We start from the raw sequence: 18,977 nt of genomic DNA, 5'->3' as shown, positions 1-18,977 counted from the left end.
AGCAATCTGGAATGTAATGGAAATCAGTCCTCTCTTCTTATATTGTACCTGTCTCTTCCAGAGGTTTCATCGATGGTGTATTTGTCCTCATTGATTGCTTAGGGTGGTTTATATTTGCTTCTGGTTTTTGAAACTATGCTGAGCTGAGCCGAGGATACCTTCTCAACCTGTGACTGCACGGCAGCCAGTCAGTTAGCCCTCCAGACATACCAGATATGGCAATGGGAATGTGCCCCACCGTGGGCCTGACTGCAATGCCCATTGCCGAGGTCTCCCAGCACAGTTTAGCTGCTGTCTAAACCTTTGCAGAAAGCAACAGCCACAAGCAGCAGTGATTTGACAAACCTCCAGCTCATTGCCCACAAGGCAGCACCTATCCCGAGAATGGTAATAGCAGTATGTCCAAGAAACACTGTAACTGGGAATCTGAGCGGTGGCTCGGACGTATCACTCTTTCCTCTGGGTCTTCAGAGATTGTGGCGTCAAAACCCCAATTCAGAGATTTTAGCGTGTAATCCAGTCCAGCACTGTCGGGGGGTGCTGTCTTTCAGTTGAGACATTAAAACGAGAATCAGGAGGACATTAAAGATCAAGTGACACTACATTATTCAGTGAACAGCAGAGGAGTTCTCTTTGAGTTGTGGCCAAATTTCATCTCCCAATCAACATCGCATAAAAATCAGATTATCTGACCATTTTCTGATTGCAGTTTGTGGGATCTTGCTATGCGTAAATTAGCTGCTATGTTTCATTACGTTGCGGCACAGCAATTACTGTATTTGGAAAGAATGCTTAATTGGGTGTATAAAGCTTTGTAATAACATGAGGTCACAAAAGGTGTTTCTAAATTGTAAGTTCCTTTTCAATTCTCCTCTCTTTTCTGCCCCACACGATAATTTTTCTTTGTCCATCCCTGAATATTCTGATCTTTGATGGGGTGCAGTTTCCCAGCTGGCCATTCTGCATGTGTACATGTGAGTTCAATTAATATGGTGATAGCAGAATGGAGCTACACTGAACACCCTAACCCTTCATTAAGGTCTGAGTCTGTTTAGCTCCTCAGTGCTGATCTGTTAAGGTAGTTACTGCAGTTTGCAAAGGACTATCACATTAGCTAAGATGCTCACTCCCTTCCTCTTCGCCCCCTTCCCCTCCCCTGACCAAATCCCCTAATCCAGGACCAGGCGTGTAAGTATTCATTCTGTTTGAGGCACAGCATATCCACATAGCCAGTCATCCATGACTAGGAAAAGCGCATGAAGGCAGACTCTGATATATTGCTTTCCCTGAGGCAGGTACATTAGGTCTGCCTTACTATTCCACTTAGAACTGCACTACAAAGAAGAAAACTAAGGTCACTGTAACCGAGGTCGACATGGCCAAGATTCAGGAAAGTGGCAGTTTATGGCTTGTGTTGTGTACTATACACAATCCTAGCTGTCCCTGAGATGGGTAAGATTTTACAAAGACAGCAAATTCTGTCTGACTCTCTCTCCCCCACCCCGCCCGCTCCTGTCCGTCACCGTCCCCCGCTCCTGTCCGTCACTGTCCCCCGCTCCTGTCCCTCACCGACCCCCACTCCTGTCCCTCATTGCCCCCGCTCCTGTCCCTCACCGTCCCTCATTGCCCCCTCTCCTCTCCTCTCCATCCCCTGCTCCTCTTCTCATTCTTCTTTGGAGGCTTTTGCCCTCTCCCGTTTTTCTCTTCTCTTTCTATCCTCTTTCCTGTCCCCTTCTCTTTTTCTCTCCCTTTCTCCTCTCTCCCCCTCGCTTTCTCTCTCTCTCGCCCTTGCTTTCTCTCTCTCCCCCTCGCTTTCTCTCTCTCCCCCTCGCTTTCTCTCTCTCCCCTTCGCTTTCTCTCTCTCCCCTTCGCTTTCTCTCTCTCCCCCTCGCTTTCTCTCTCTCCCCCTCGCTTTCTCTCTCTCCCCCTCGCTTTCTCTCTCTCCCCCTCGCTTTCTCTCTCTCCCCCTCGCTTTCTCTCTCTCCCCCTCGCTTTCTCTCTCTCCCCCTCGCTTTCTCTCTCTCCCCCTCGCTTTCTCTCTCCCCCCTTCGCTTTCTCTCTCTCTCCCCCTTTGCTTTCTCTCTCTCTCCCCCTCGCTTTCTCTCTCACTCCCCCTCGCTTTCTCTCTCCCTCCCCTTCGCTTTCTCTCTCCCTCCCCTTCGCTTTCACTCTCCCTCCCCTTCGCTTTCTCTCTCCCTTTCCCCCTCGCTTTCTCTCTCCCTTTCCCCCTCGCTTTCTCTCTCTCTCCCCCTCGCTTTCTCTCTCTCCCCTTTGCTTTCTCTCTCTCTCCTCCCTTTGCTTTCTCTCTCTCTCTCCCCCTCGCTTTCTCTCTCTCCCTCTCTCCCCCTCGCTTTCTCCCTCTCTCCCCCCTCGCTTTCTCTCTCTCTCCCCCTCGCTTTCTCTCTCCCTCCCCCCTCGCTTTCTCTCTCCCTCCCCCCTCGCTTTCTCTCTCCCTCCCCCCTCGCTTTCTCTCTCCCCCCCCCTCGCTTTCTCTCTCCCTCCCCCCTCGCTTTCTCTCTCTCTCCCCCCCTCGCTTTCTCTCTCTCCCCCCCCCTTGCTTTCTCTCTCTCTCGCTTTTCTGTGCTCACACATCTTCCTCCTCTGTCTCTGCCCTCCTCTCTTTTCCCTTCCTCTTTCCATGTACGTTTCCTTTATCTCTATCTCCCTTGCTCACTTTTATTTCTCTATTTGTTTCTCTCTCTATCGGAAATTGAAATATGACGTTAAGGAAAGCACCATAAAAAATGTGATTTCCTAATTTACTGCTGCATAATTTCTTTTATGACTAATACAAAACATTTTTAAAAAGTTTTTGAATTCCAGATTAAGTAGCATTGGTGGGGATAGCAGCTGTTGATATCAGGTCACAGTAGTAACAGAAATTGAGTTAATCCTTGTCCATCTGGTGATCTAATATATGTAGAACACTCGCTCATTTTTTGGCCCACAGACCTATGCCGAAGGGGCACGCTGATTGCAATTGCATACAGCATGAAGGAATGCACTTAAAACTGCTGTGGTGTGGAATTCCAAAGAGAGAGAGAGAGAGCAGGGGGAAGAAAGAAATGGACAATAAGAACAGTATTGAGACTGGTTGGTTACAGCTCTTACCTGTGCCCAAAGGTACACTAGGGCTGTCAAAGTTTTCAGACCAATTTCAACCAAATGTATTTTTAATACAGAAAATTCTGGAAAAACTCAAGTCCGGCAGCTTCTGTGGAGAGCGAAACAGAGTTAACATTTCGAGTCCACATGACTCTTCAGTTCTGAAGAAGAGTCACATGGTCCCGAAACATTAACTCTGTTTCTCTCTCCACAGATGCTGTCAGATCTGCTGAATTTATCCAGCATTTTCTGTTTTTATTTCTGATTTCCAGCATCCGCAGTAATTTGCTTTTATTTTTGTTTGTACCTCTAATTCTATGATTTGATGATGTTTCTGTTGCTCATCCCTTTTCATCTGTTACAGTGTGGTCCCCTCTATTGGTCTCATTTTTTTTCGTTATGACTGCGTGCAGGAAAGTGAATGGGATGGCTAAAAAAAAACCCAATATATTTCATTTTGGCCATCTATCCAGTAAAAAAATCGTATGTCTTTTTGGTAAGGGCAAAGCCCATCATGTTGAGATTATGAAATTGTGACAGTCCAATTCATTACTGAGGATGTACAGTACTGAGGATGTACTGCACTGCTGGAGCTGCTGTTTGTTGGATAAGACATTAATCCGAGGCCCTGCCTGTTCTCTTTGAACATGAAACACCCTATTGCACTATTTTGAAGAAGAGCAGGGAGTGCTCCCTGGTGTCCTACTTAGCATTTATACCTCAACCAATATTAGTAAAACAGATTATCTGGTCACTATCACATTGCAGTTTGAGGGAGCCTGCTGTGCTCAATAGCTCCTTGATTTGTCCTGAGGTTGTGAAAGATGCTGCAGAAATGCAAGATTTTCATTTTCAGATCTGCTTCCATATTTTCATACTTTCTTGCTCCATTCTTTTTTTGCGTCCTCAACTTGCAGCTGGTGATCAAGTTTCAACCATTGGCCTCTGGATGGTGGAGTAGTGGTGATGTCATTGGATTAGTAATCCAGAGGCCCAGGCTAATGCTGCAGGGCCAGGGGTTCAAATCCCACCATGGCAGCTGGTGGAATTTAAATTCAGCTGATAAATCTGGAGTACAGCTATCAGCGATTGCTGCCGTTTAGGGATTGATGTTCTTTGGGGAAGGATATCTATCATCTTTGCGTGGTCCGGCCTACACGTGACTCCAGACCCACAGCAATGAGGTTGACTCTTATCTGTCGTCTGGAATTACCTAGCAAACCGCTCAGTTCTCAAGGGCAATTGGGGATGGGCAACAAATGCTGGCCTCGCCGACGACACCCACATCCCATGAAAGAATTAGGAAATAAAAAACTCACTTCCTTGACATCTCCCCTTTTCCACTGCTTTCCCTAAACCCTCATCAAAAGCCACCTGAAACTCATCTCCTGCACTACGTTTTTGGCCACCTCCCAATTACTACTTGATACCCGATCTGTCTCCACAATGAATCGCCTTGGGCATATTTTCTAAGATAAAGCTATGTAAGTGCAGGTTGTTGTTGGCGATTGGCAAGGTTGAAGAGGACTGGTGAGACGATGTGATAGATTAAAAAGTGGTTACGCGATGGCAAAAATTTAAAAATCTTTTGGATCACAGAGGAGCCCAAGACTGAAGACAATGCGAGGTTTGAAATCCTGGGACTGATAAAAGTTGAAGTGGAAAATATTGCAATTGAATTGGCATTTCTATTTTTTTTGCCCTCTGATTTAAATAGAATATATAGTACTCCTGTAAAATTTCTATTTCTGTCCTCCCCATTGACATCTTTTTATATTTGGAATACCTTTTCGCCCATCCCACTGCAAGTGGCTAGTAGGGGTAGAAAAAGAAGAAAATTTAATGATGGTTTTTGAAATATCCGCCTGTCTATCTTTTGGAGCAGACAAAAATAATCTCAATAAAACATTGTTAACCTGACGGTCTTGTTATCATAACTCAAGAATCACTGCTCTTGAGAATGTACAGATTTCATCTGTTGTGCAACTTTGTGAGCATGTGACATCACATCTTGCTAAAAAAGAAACTTGCTAATGAAACTTGCTGTCGCAACTTTTATACTGCGTGAGAAAATGGTGCTGATTGGTTGGCAAACTAACAAACTAACTCTAATTGGTCAAGATGTTGCCATGAAGAATGCACTAACCCCCCCACCCCCCCACCCCACACACACAATGCCTGGCCATGTTCCTTTTGCCTGCAGAGAACAGGTCCCTGTGTATGAATATATGTAGCTTCTAGCAAGCGTGAACGAGCCACATTGCGACCCTGATTGATAATCTTAAATTGGTTATTAGTGTAATTCTTAGCACACTCGGGATTGGCCAGCAAGTGCTGTCTGCCATGTCTGTTTAATGTGAGGTAGAACGACGTTTTAAACCCCACCCTTGCCTCAACAAAATTGTTGCCTGAGAGAGGTTAAAATTAGACCGAGTCCACAACTTGCCTGAGGTCACCCCGTTCCCACCAAATACTATCTTATCTTTGTCGACTTCCAAACCACATGAGGCTTCCATTACGGGTAGGTGAGGCAGTTTACATTCCAAAGTCTCAGCCCTTGGATACTGGTGGCATCATTACATGATTTTAATTTAATTAAAAAAATAAATTGAAAACTTATATAGAGCTTTTCACTGTCATTGGATGTCTCAATGTGTTTTACGGCCAGTTAATTATTTTTGAGGTGTGGTCAACTGTTTTAATGCAGGAGCTAAGGCAGTCTTGCAGCCCCGCAGCGGAACCAAGGTTAGGAGATGGGGGGAGGGTGTCGGCGACTGGCCAAAAGAACCATTGTAAGTCTTAAAGACTTACTTTTGTCAGAACTCTTTGTGGGCCAGCAGGAGTCAGAATGCTTCCTCCCCCTGAGCTCACGAGAAGCCCTTAAGCCTCCCCCACCACCTCAATTGTTGTAGTGCACCCCTCCCCAAACTCGATCCTAGATCGTCGGCAGAACCCTTCCTCCCACTGACTGCAGGGAACCATTTGCACAGGTTCCTGGCTGTTGCCTGCTACTGCCAAATTCCTGCTCCTACCAACTAGCCAGTTAGAGGACCTGGCCCAATGTCAGGGGAACTCTGGGAATTTTTAAGTTAACAAGGCTTTGCTGTTGAGTTCGGGGGAGGCTGCAGGTCCTTGGACAATCTGCGAACCCTGCCCACTTTGGGGCTCGAGCTCATTGATTTCCCCCCACCCTTTTGTAGTAAAAGAAAGACCTGCATTTATATTGCACCTACCATGACCTCTGGATGTCCTAAAGAGTTTTATTGCCAATGAAGTACTTTTTGAAGTGCAGTCACTGTTTATAATGTCGGAAATGCAGCAGCCAATTTGGGCACAGCAAGCTCCCATAAACAGCAATGTGACAATGAGCAGGCAACCTGATGTTATTGAGGGTTAAATATTGGCTAGGACACTGGGATAACTCAGCTGTTCTTCTTTAAAATAGTGCCCATGGGATCTTTTACATTAATCTGAGGGGGCAGGTGAGCCCTCAATTTAACATCTCATCCAAAAGATGGCACCTTTGACAGCGCACCTCAATACTGTTAGCCCAGATTATTGTGCTCAAGTCTCTGAGTTGGGACTTGAACCCACAACCTTCTGGCTCAGAGGCAAGAGTACCACCCGCTGAGCCATGGCTGACCTGGCTTCTTATTGAGACAGGAAAGGGGTGTGTGTTGGTTGTCAAATAATTTCTTTCCTGAGTTATTCAATCACCCTGACGTGTTCACTTTCAATTTGTGTTGACCTGTGTGTTTAGTTGGCAAAGAAGACTTGGGGTTATGTAGTCACTTGACGAATTGGATGCCATCGCAGACTGACAGTGCCAGTGTGCTCTAACTATCCACTTACCTATCTGTAGAACTTACATTTCTGTAGCCTTATCGTGATACCCAGAACGTCCCAAAGCCCTTCACATAACATATGTCATTATTTCAAATCACTGCTGTTACATCGTTGAACACAGCAGTCATTTTGCATGCTGAGATAATTGACAAGTAGGCCTTTTTCAGTATTGCTATTCAGGGGAAGAATTATGACCAGGGCACCAAGAGGGTTTCCTCCTCTTCAAATAGTGCAGTGGGTTCTTTTACATGTTGCTGAACAGACAGACCAGTGCCCTGTTTAGGAAGGAAACCAGGGTTTGGTTTTTACTCAGTTTGCCTTAACCAGTTTGCCATTATTATTAAATGCTTGGTGCTGTGTCTCTTTATAACTTCTCTTACATTCAAAATATTTTTGATCGTATTAGGAGGCCATTGCGCTGTCTGGTGTGTTTTGGGAGTCACCAGACCAGGTCAACCCCCATGCTCGATCTCTGTTCCATTCTATTCCCAACGTGGTGGCAGTTAATGCTGTTCCTGGAGCTCCGTGCCCATGAATAAGATATGAAGGGGATGGAGGGGGGTGGGCTGGGGGGAGAAGAGTAGGGGATGTTGCGGCATCAGCCACTCTCACTTGCTATCCAGTGATTTCAGAGGAAAGTGCATAAGTGTGTGGATGTGGGAGCAGATTCAGGCTGGGTTCGGCTGTATCAACTGCTCCCAGACCTTCGCCACAAGTGCTGCTTGGATAGATGGCACTATGACTGTTCCTTGTGGAGCCGTAATCAAACTAAATTCAGCACCGTCTCTCATGTAGCTCAAGAAATAAAACTTTTCTCACATGTCGTCATATGCCAAGCATAGTTTTGTGCACAATCCATTTTCCCCTTAATGATTTGTTCCACCTATCTTGCTTTCCCTTTTTATTAATAAGGGAGAAAAATAGTTAATAACAGAAAAGAGACACATTACCACACGCAGTGAGAGGGTACTTTAATATTCGAACTGCAGGAAGCATTCATGGAATGCTGCACCTCTGCTCGGGTTGAGGAGCAGGAGCCTAGCAAACTTGGGTGTTATGTATTATAGCAGTGCTTCAGAATCTTGAAGCTCTGTTTGCTCTTTTGTGTCTTCAAAGGTGAGAATTTAGCTTTTGAAGACCCAACCTAATCCCACACTATTATCTTTCCCAGTCTTTGTGCCTGTTCTGCTGACTTTTCTCATGTTGTCTTCTCTCTTTACCCCCCTCAGCTGTTTATCGTATAGAAATAAATTCCTCAAAAATTAATTTCTCTCTCCTATTCTTGAATGTCTTGAGGGTAATCTTGGCTTTGGGTGGGGGGTGAAGATCAAATCAACTGATTGTTAAAGTCAGTGGAACTGAGAATTGGGGTGGGGGTGGCGGGGTGGTAATATAACAGACAGCTGATCTGATAACACCTGCTTTCCACCATTGTCAAGGTTACCCTCCTTGCTTCAGAACAGTTTTCAAGGAACCATTCACCCTTCACTACACCACCCAGGTTAGCCTAGATCTAACATCAATAATCTTATTTAATCATGACGAGTGTCTCAGTCAGTTCTGGTCCTTTCCTCATTCGAATAGTGCACATGGGCATCAGCAGGATGTTGATCAAGATTAGGAACGCCACTTGATCTGGAAGTAATCCTGTGAGTTTCCCAGTCAATTACCGCCCAGCCAATTACTGCCCCATCAGTCTACTCGATCATCAGTAAAGTGATGGAAAAGGTTATCAACAGCGGCACCTGCTTTGCAATAGCCTGCTCACTGGTGCTCAGTTTGGGTTCTGCCAGGGCCACTCAGCTCCTGACCTCATTACAGCCTTGGTTCAAACATGGACAAAAGAGCTGAACTCTAGAGATGAGGTGAGAGTGACTGCCTTTGACATCAAGGCAGCATTTGACCGAGTGTGGCATCAAGAAGCCCTAGCAAAACTGGAGTCAGTGGGAATCGAGGAAAACCCTCCGCTGGTTGGAGTTATTCCTAGCACAAAGGAAGATGGTTGCGGATATTGGAGGTCAATCATCTCAGCTCCAGGACATCACTGCAGGAGTTCCTCAGGGTGGTGTCCTAGGCCCAACCATCTTCAGCTGCTTCATCAATGACCTTCCTTCCACCATAAGGTCAGAAGTGCTGATGATTGCACAAAATTCAGCACCATTAGTGACTCCTCAGATACTGAAGCAGTCCAGGTCCAAATGCAGCAAAACCTGAACAATATTTAGGCTTGGGCTGACAAGGGACAAGTACCATTCATGCCACACAAGTGCCAGTCAACGATCATCTCCAACAAGAGAGAATCTAACCATCTCCTCTTGACCTTCAATGGCTTTACCGTCGCTGAATCCCCCACTATCAACATCCTAGGGATTACCATTGACCATAAACTGAACTGAACTAGCCGTATAAGTATTGTGCAAGTACAAGAGCAGGTCAGAGGCTAGGAATCCTGCGATGAGTAACTCACCTCCTGACTACCCAAAGCCTGTCCACCATCTACAAGGTACAGGTCAGGAGTGTGAGGGAATACTCATGCCCGGTTGAGTGCAGCTCCAACAACATTCAAAAAGCTTCACACCATCCAGGACAAAGCAGCAGGCTTGATTGACACTTAACAAACATTCAGTCTCTCCACCACCATTTACTGTGGCAACAGTGTGTACCATATACAAGATGCACTGCAGGAACACACCAGGGCTCCTTAGCACCGTCCAAACACACAACCACTGTCACCTAGAAGGAGAAGGGCAGCAGACACATGGGAACACCTAGAAGTTCCCCTCCAAGCCATTCACCATCCTGACTTGGAAATATATTGCTGTCCCTTCACTGTCGCTGGGTCAAAATCCTGGAATTCCCTTCCCAACAGCACTGTGGTGTAACTACACCACATGGACTGTAGCTGTTGAAGAAGGCAGCTCACCACCACCTACTCACAGGCAACTAGGGATGGGCAATAAATGCTGGCCTACCCAGCAACGCCCACATCCCATGAATGAATAAAAAGAAGTCAGTAGGGCTCAGCTGCAGACACACTCAATGGGTTTTCCTTTCTTAAGTCCTGCATCTCCATATGCATGGGGGTGACCCTCTAAGTTGTCAGCTGTTAGAATGATTTTTATGTTTTAAAAAAAAGTACTAAAATGAGTTTGTTGATATCCAGTGACTTTGAAGGATCAAAATGAGTTTAGATTTAGAGCTCCAGTTTCTGATCCAGTGGCTACTGTAAAATCTGGGGTGCGTGTTGCACTTAAACAGGCTTTTATAATGTGCTCCTCATCCTTCACCATTTGTGCTGGAGTTGGTTGCACCTTGAGCTTTGGGATGCCAAAGCCTTGAGGTTTTCTGACAATTATTAAATGCCAACCCCACCCCCCCCCCGCCAAACCTGGTTCAATCTTCTCTCTGCCAAAGGTGCTCACCTGTAATTGCTGTTCTTGGTGTTGGACCTCAGTCAATAGGCTGGCTAGTTGACCAAGGATGTTGCCATATCCGATCCTGGTCCTATTCTCTCCCTTTGTCCATGCACTTGTGATTTCCAGTCTGAATAAATGGGCTCTGATTTGAGGATGGGAACTCTGGCTGATTTGGTACTTTTCTTTCCTCCTCCTCTCTTTCCTCAATGGTCCCAGCGCATGAATGTCACTACCCTGGACTGTCATTGCTACATGAGATCGCTGTGGCTTTCTTTTGAGTCAGCTGCTGGTGACTCCTCTTTGCTGCTGGCTGTGAATTGCCAAGCAGATTTTGTAGCTTGTCTAAACCAAACAATCTCCTTGGGGCAGAAAGTGGTGAGATCTGGAAGTGCAGGCTAATATAAAAGCATAACCCAGCGAAACCTCAAAGAGAAACATGCCTCTGTTATAGTTTCAAAAGGGTAAAAAATATCCCTTAATTACAGTATAGCTCTTAATGAACAGATTGGTGTTATATGATACAGGTAACATACAGTTAAATCTCTTGATTGAGTTACAAGTCATTATACCCCGAGGCAGTCAGTGTTTTAACAAAGGACATAGTATTGTAAGTGCCACAGATATATTTAGATTCTGGCTGTGGTGTTTGTGTTTACGCTATGTACATCTGTATGATCTATCAAATATGCTAAGTTAACTTGGTGCTTTGTTCACATAGATGGCATTTGGCAATGGACTAGACTGTCACATAAATGTGTCACAATTGGGGCATTCTGAGGCTGGAAGCCTGTCATTATCCTTGCTGTTGTCAGACTTTGTGTACACGTGATGCTATATGTGCTGTAGTTTTGTTTATAGTGTGCCTTCTTTCCCCAGTCAGTCCATAACCAGAACACCAACTAGTATCATCAATAAAGAAAACAAATTTACATTACCCCACTTTTGTTTTGCACAACTCAAAACAGGAGCTTGAATATAAAATGCACTTTTCAACAAAAGGAAATATACAATTAAATTGTAATATTATTACACATGCCCATAAATCGCTCCAGTCCTTAAGGTGTCCACCAGTCGTGGAACATCCTGAGGGTACAGGTGGGACACCACACACCTCATTTCCAGGGCCACTCAAATGCAGACAAGACTGTTAGCTAGAATTACTTCCCCCTCTGCCTCGACAAAGCTGTTGCAAAAACAATTCTCCCCTTGTGCTGATGGTGCTAACTCTCGACAGGAGTGTAATTCCACAGGCACCTGCATCCAGCTGGGTGTCCCTCTGAGGTAGGTTCCAGGGATGGAGGCAGGCTATTTGACTACAGACGGGTAAGCCTATTGCTGCTGAGCTCGTTCCAAAGCCTACATACACTTTCCATCAGCAGTCAGAGGGAGGCATTAAGGAAAGAATTAATGCCTTGCATTGATATAGCACCCCTCATAAACTTGGGATATCCCAATGTGCTTTAGAACCAATGAAGCGCTTTCTGAATTGGAGTCATTGTTGTAATATAAGAAATGTGGCAACCAGTTTGTACATAGCAAGCTCCCACAAACAGCAAAGTGATAAATGCCAATTATCCTGTTTTATTTGATGTTAGCTGAGGGATAAATGAGGGACATAGAGCAAAATGACTCTTTTTTTGACTTTAAGCTAAGTTCTCATCTGCCTACTTGAGTGGATGTTTAAAGGCCACGTGGACTTTATTGAAGGTTAGGACATTTTCTCTGTGTCCAAGCTGTGAGTTCTCAGCATGTGTCCAATCTGTAATCTCCCCAATTCTATAACCCTCCAAGAACTCGTGTTCCTCCAATTCTGGCCTCTATTGCATCCACCCCCCACCCTGGGCAATTATTTTCAGCTGCCTTCAGCTCTGGGTGATTTCCTCTCTGAACTTTTCTGTCTCTTAACTTCTCTCTCCTTGTTTAAGACAAGACACGCCTTAAATCATACCACTTCAAATGCCATTGGCCACCTTTCTTAATACCTCCTGATGTGGCTTGGTGTCAGATTTTGTCCAATAATACTCCTGTGAAAATGCTTTAGGATGTTTAATGTATTGCAAGTTGCTGACTAGTACCACCAAAAACAAATTAACTTGTTATCTCTGCTGTTCGCAGGATGTTGCTGACTGGAAACAGCTGCTTTATATGTTTCTGTAACACAAAATGATGCATGTATAAAGTGCAGTGACATGAGGCTCTTTGTTAAAGCAAAATGCTTTTAAATTAAAGTTTGTTTTCCCTTTTTTTTCGTCCTGTTTTGCAGTCTGTTCTTCAGAGTGCCGCCGGAAAGCCTGCACTCCCAGCGGCAGGTGCTGTCATGATGAATGCCTGGGCAGCTGCACGGAACCTGGCAGCGCGGCAAAGTGCGTGGCATGCCGACACTACTACTATAACGGTATGTGCACCCCAGACTGCCCTGCTGGCACCTACAAGTTTGAAGGGTGGCGCTGCGTGACCTTCTCCTTCTGCCAGATGCTGCACAATGAATGCAAACCTTCCAAGGAGACTGAGTGCACCCGATACGTCATCCACAATGGAGAGTGCATGCCCGAGTGCCCCTCGGGATATATAGTGAACTCTACAAGGTAAGCGCACAATGAAGTGCTAAATCATATAACCGCCCTGAGTTAGGCAAGCTGGTTGCTCATGGTCCCTGATCATAGATAGATAATTGGTTTGTTGAAAAATCATCATGAAGGCATGTGTGGAATTGTGACGATGATGCAAATAGGAAAATATAGGAACATAGGACGTAGGAACAGGAGCAGATCATTTGGTCCTTTGAGCCCCCTCCGCCATTCGATAAGATCATGGTTGATCTGGTTGTGGTTTCAACTTCACTTCTCATCTGCTTTCCCAGCCCCCCATAACCCTTGTCAATCAAGGATCTCAGCCTTGGATAAATTCAATGACCCAGCCTCCACTACTTTCTGAGGAAGAGAACTCACAGACTAGTGATCCTCTGAAAGGAAAAATTTCTCCTCATCTCCATCTTAAAAGTGAGACATCTTATTCTTAAACTGTGTCCCTTAGCCTCCCCACAAGAGGAAACACCCTCCAAGCATCCACCCTATCAAGCCCCCTCAGGATCTTGTATGTTTCAATAAGATCACCTCTCATTCTGCTGAGCTCCAATGGGTATAGGCCCAACTTGTTCAACCTTTCTTCATAAGATACGTCTTTCATCTCAGGGACAAGTCGAGTGAACCTTCTCTGAATTGCTCCTAACATAATTATACCCTTTTTCAAATAAGGAACCAAAACTTTACACAATACTCTAGATGTGGTCTCACGAAAGCCCTGTACAGCTGCAAAACAACTTCCCTCCTTTAATATTCCATTCCCATTGCAATGAATGCCGACATCCCATTTGCCTCCTTAATCACTCACTGTACCTGCATACTAACATTTTGTGATTCATGTACCAGAACATCCAGATCTCTCTGTACCGTAGATTTCTGCAGTCTCTCTCCATTTCAATAGTATACTGCTTTTCTATTCTTCCTGCCAAAGTGGAAAAGTTCACATTTTCCCATATTAAACACCAGCTGCCAAATTTTGCCCTCTTGCTTAACCTACATATAATCCCTTTTCATGTTCTTTACCTCCTCTTGACAATTTACCTTCCTACCTATCTTGGTGTCATCTGCAAATTTAGCTACCACACATTTGGTCCTTTAATCCACATCATTGGTACACATTGTAAATAGTTGAAGCCCTAAACTGATCCCTTTGGCACCCCCACTAGTTGCAGCTTGCCAACCAGAAAAAGACCAGGAAATAACAAGCAAGGTGGATAAAGGGGAACCTGTAGATGTTGTGTACTTGGATTTCTAAAAGGCATTTGATAAGGTGCCATGTCAAAGGTTACTACACAAGATAACAGCACTTGGTGTAGGGGGTAACATAGGGGAGTTCCTCATGGTAGTGTTCTAGGCCTAACCATCTTCAGCTGCTTTATCAATGACCTTCCTTCCATAAAAGCAAAGAACTGCAGATGCTGGAAATCCAAAACAAAAACAGAAACAGAAATACCTGGAAAAACTCAGCAGGTCTGGCAGCATTGGTGGAGAAGAGCACAGTTGACGTTTCGAGTCCTCATGACCCTACAACAGAACTAAGGAAAAATAGGAAAGGGGTGAAATATAAGCTGGTTTAAGGGGGGGTTGTTGGAACAAGAAGCCAGTAATAGGTGGAGATAACCAAAAGATGTCACAGACAAAAGGACAAAAAGGTGTTGAAGGTGGTGATATTATCTAAAGGAATGTGCTAATTAAGGGTAGAAAGCAGGACAAACCAGGTACCGGTAGCTCTAGGGGTGGGGTGAAGGAATACTAAAAAGGCTAAAAGGTAGAGATAAACAATGGGTGGAAATACATTTTTATCTCTACCTTTTAGTCTTTTTAGTATTCCTTCACCCCACCCCCACTAGAGCTATCTGTACCTGGTTTGTCCTGCTTTTTACCCTTAATTGGCACATTCCTTTAGATAATATCACCACCTTCAACACCTCTTTGTCCTTTTGTCTGTGACATCTTTTGGTTATCTCCACCTATTACTGGCTACTTGTCCCAACAACCGCCCACGCCCCCCTCCTTAAACCAGCTTATATTTCACTCCTTTCCTATTTTTCCTTAGTTCTGTTGAAGGGTCATGAGGACTCGAAATGTCAACTTTGCTTTTCTCCGCCGATGCTGCCAGACCTTCCTTCCATCGTCAGAAGTGGGTATGTTCGCTGATGATTGCTCAATGTTCAGCACCATTCGCGACTCCTCAGATACTGAAGCAGTCTATGTCCAAATGCAGTAAGACCTAGACAATATCCAGGCTTGGGCTGACAAATGGCAAGTAACATTCACACCATACAAGTGCCAGGCAATGACCATCTCTAACAAGACAGAATTTAACTATCGCCCCCGACATTCAATGGCATTACCATTGCTGAATCTGCTGCTATCAACATACTGGGGGTTACCATTGACCAGAAACTGAACTGGACCAGCCATATGAATACTGTGGCTATAAGAGCAGGTCAGAGGCCTGGAATCCTGCGGCGGGTAACTCACTTCCTGACTCCCCAAAGCCTGCCTGCCATCTACAAGGCACAAGTCAGGAGTGTGATGGAATACTGTCCACCTGCCTGGAATCAGTGCAGCTCCAACAACACTCAAGAAGCTTGACACCATCCAGGAAAAAGCAGTCTGCTTGATTGGCACCCCATCCACAAACATTCACTTCCTCCACCACCGACGCACAGTAGCAGCAGTGTGTACCATCTACAAGATGCACTGCAAGAACTCACCAACCCTCCTTAGACACCACCTTCCAAACCCACAACCTCTACCATCTAGAAGGACAAGGGCAGCAGACATATGGGAACACCACCACCTGGAAATTCCCCTCAAAGCCACTCACCTTCCTGACTTGGAAACATATCACTGTTCCTTTACTATTGCTGGGTCAAAATCCTGGAACTCCCTCCCTAACAGCACTATGGTTGTGCCTATACCACATGGACTGTAACGGTTCAAGAAGGCAGCTCATCACCAAACTTCTTGAAGGCAATTAGGGATGGGCAATAAATGCTGGTCTAGCCAGTGATGCCCACATCCCATGAATGAATAAAAAAAACTTGGATAAAGACCCACCAGAAGAAGACCCATTTATCCCTACTCTCTGCAATCCTTTATCCATGTTAATATGTTACCTCTTACAACATGTGCTCTTATCTTGTGTAGTAACCTTTCATGTGGCACCTTATCAAATGCCTTTTTGAAACCCAAGTACACCACGTCTACAGGTTCCCCTTTATCTACTTTGCTTGTTACTTCATCAAAGACCTCTAATAACTTAGTTAAACACGATTTCCCTATCACAAAACCATATTGACTCTGCCTGAACCCATTATGATTTTCAAAACATCCTGCTATAAATAAGCCAAGTAATCATAATTCATAATATAGCCAATCATTGAAATAAAAATAAAGTACAAAATAATAAAAGGATTGCACAATAACGAACATCTCAGTGTACAAATAATTACAATATCCTGCAAAATTCAGGTCTCTTTAGTTTACAGGATAGAAATGAAAGGTCTACTGTACCCTTCATTTTGTTACATTTGTAATGCTGGCCAAAAAGTAGAAATAATTACATGATCCGTGCATGTTTTCTTCTTTAAATCTGCTTTTTGTGAGAGATTATGAGCAGCAGAATTAATAACTGCTTGCACAGCCGTCGTGTAACTGTAGCCGCTGTAGGACAGGGGTTCTCAACCAGGGGAAGAATTTTGCCCTTGGCATGCTGGATTGGTGGAAGCAGTCATGACAGGGACATGGTTTTTAATTAAAAAGTAAAGCATTTGGAAATGTCATTCCGCCCGTGGATGAGGTTTCCAAAAAAATGCAAAGGCCGCTTTGGCCTTTTTGCCTGCCTGCCAACCCTTAGGCTGAGCGGGCGGTGAAAAATTAAAGTCAATTGTTAACTTAATGGCCTTAATTGGCCTCTTAATTGTCGGTGGGCGTGCTGCTGGCTCTGGCACGTGCCTGCTAACCGAACTGTCCCGTGATCGCGCGTTGACGTTGGCACGCTCGGCCGACGTCATCGCGCGTCATTTCCCGCTCGGTTGGGTCAGGCGCGCGTCCACCCGCCGAGCTAGAAATTCTGCCCCAGGAGTCCACGAGAAAATTTCAAGGGGCCTGACGAAAATAGCTAGAAAAAGTGTGGAATATTGACCTCATGCATTCTACCTCCGCCAAGTCCTCTTCCTTGCTAATGAATTCTTAAACCATGCTTGAGTGCGGCGACCCTGCGTGTCAGGTCACACAGGCACTGAAAGGCCCCCAGCTGAAACATGTCCCTACACCCCTCACCTGAGGCCCGACCTGGCACCCATTCCACTCAACTGAGACTTGGTGCCCTGCACCAGCAACAATTAAGCAAAACAAAATAATAAATATATATTAATCATTCAACTAATGTCAAACAGAAAAAAATACTTGCGTTGAATTACAAGGGGTCCATGGAATTTTTGTAACACTCACGGGTGCCTCAGAAGCATAAAGGTTGAGAACCCCTAATGTAGGAAACCGCTGTAGTGTAACCATAACTCCGTATTTAGACTTGGACAAAGAGTAATGTATCGAAGTTTGCTGATGATACAAAGCTGGTTGGGAATGTAAGCTGTGAAGGGGCCTCAAAGAGGCTGCGAAGAGGGATATATAGACAGAATAATGTGAGAAAGTGTGCAGTTACTCACTTTGGCGATAAGAAATAAAAAGCGGAATATTTTTTTAAAGGTGTGAAACTTCTAAATGTTGATGTTCAAAGACACTTGGATGTATTTATACAAGGAACACAAGGTTAACATGCAGGTACAGTAAATAATTAAGAAGGCAAATGGCATGTTGACCTTTATTGCAAGGGGATTAGAGTATAAGAATAAGGAAGTCCTTACTGGTGAGACCACACCTGGAATACTATGTGCAGTTTTGGTCTCTGTATTTAAGGAAGACCATACTTGGAGGCAGTACAGTGAAGGTTCATAAATGAGTTCCTGGGCTGAGAGGGTTGACCTGTGATGAGAGACTGAGTAAATTGGGCCTATATTCTCTGGAGTTTAGAAGGATGAGAGGTGATCTCATTGAAGCATTCAAGATTCTGAAGGGGCTTGATAGGGTAGACACGGAGATGTTGTTTCCCCTGGCTGAGGAAACTAGAATATGGGGATGATCATTCAGGACTGAGCTGAGGAGGAATTTCACCTTCTCTGTACCACTTGCAATGCAAGTAATATGGAAACAAAACTGCGCACAGTACTCCGGCTATGTTCACACCAGAGCCCTTGTAGCAAAGTTGTAGCAAAGTTTCCCTAGCCTGGTTCGCCAATCCTTTTGCAGTACTTGCCAACATACCATTTGCCTAGCTAATTGCTTGAAGTACCTGTATGCTAAGATTCTGTGCTTGTTGACCTTTATTGCCCTGGGTCCTCCAATGTCTGTAATTTAAAATTCTCATCCCTGTGTTTTTATCGCCTCATAAATTTGTCCCTTCTCATGTGTAACCTTCTTGACTACAAACCCCCTCCCCTCCTCAGCGCCCGTGTTACTCCTACTCTAGCCACTAGTGCATTGCCTCTCCGCACAACCCACCATTGGAGACTGTGCCTTCAGCTGTTTAGACAGCATGCACTGGGATTGCCTCCACTGGTGTTGTTTTGGTCACCCCTGTCTGCTTTATATCTTTATCATTGCCTTGCCGTCCAGTTCATTGGATTACGAGTTATATAAAGACAAGTTGCTATCCTTGTCGATTCTAAATATTTTAGATTTAGAAATGTATAGTGTGTTCTTATCCCCCCTTTTTAATTTTTGTTTCATGTGAATGCTCTTGACAAGCTGAAATAAACTCATGTCTGTGTGCAGAACTGGACAATAGCTATTTACGAACTGTGGGGTAGTGTGAAGGGGTAATCAAAGAGCTGGCCCCTTCCTCCCCGGCAGTTCATAAGTGGCAATTTAGTCCTGTAGGACAGAGATGAAGCTGTCAAACTATCAAAGGAGAGAAACAATCCCAGCCTTTGTTCCCTTCTTAACAGCATTGTGGGCGTAC

General features: G+C 44.8%; 1 protein-coding gene across 5 annotated transcripts in view; it reads left to right on the top strand.

The window, feature by feature from the left end:
- The window catches only part of LOC121286826 (insulin receptor-like), a 228,439-nt gene that overhangs the window by 134,762 nt on the left and 74,700 nt on the right, over positions 1–18,977 (top strand). For all 5 annotated transcript variants that reach the window (XM_041203888.1, XM_041203886.1, XM_041203889.1 and 2 more), the window contains one exon: positions 12,631–12,952. In XM_041203888.1, the coding sequence (XP_041059822.1) occupies positions 12,631–12,952 (322 nt within the window). The remainder of the gene's footprint in view (positions 1–12,630; positions 12,953–18,977) is intronic.

The sequence above is a fragment of the Carcharodon carcharias genome, chromosome 14 (assembly GCF_017639515.1).
Source record: "Carcharodon carcharias isolate sCarCar2 chromosome 14, sCarCar2.pri, whole genome shotgun sequence".
Taxonomy (NCBI): domain Eukaryota; kingdom Metazoa; phylum Chordata; class Chondrichthyes; order Lamniformes; family Lamnidae; genus Carcharodon; species Carcharodon carcharias.
This window is presented reverse-complemented; position numbering and strand designations above follow the sequence as displayed.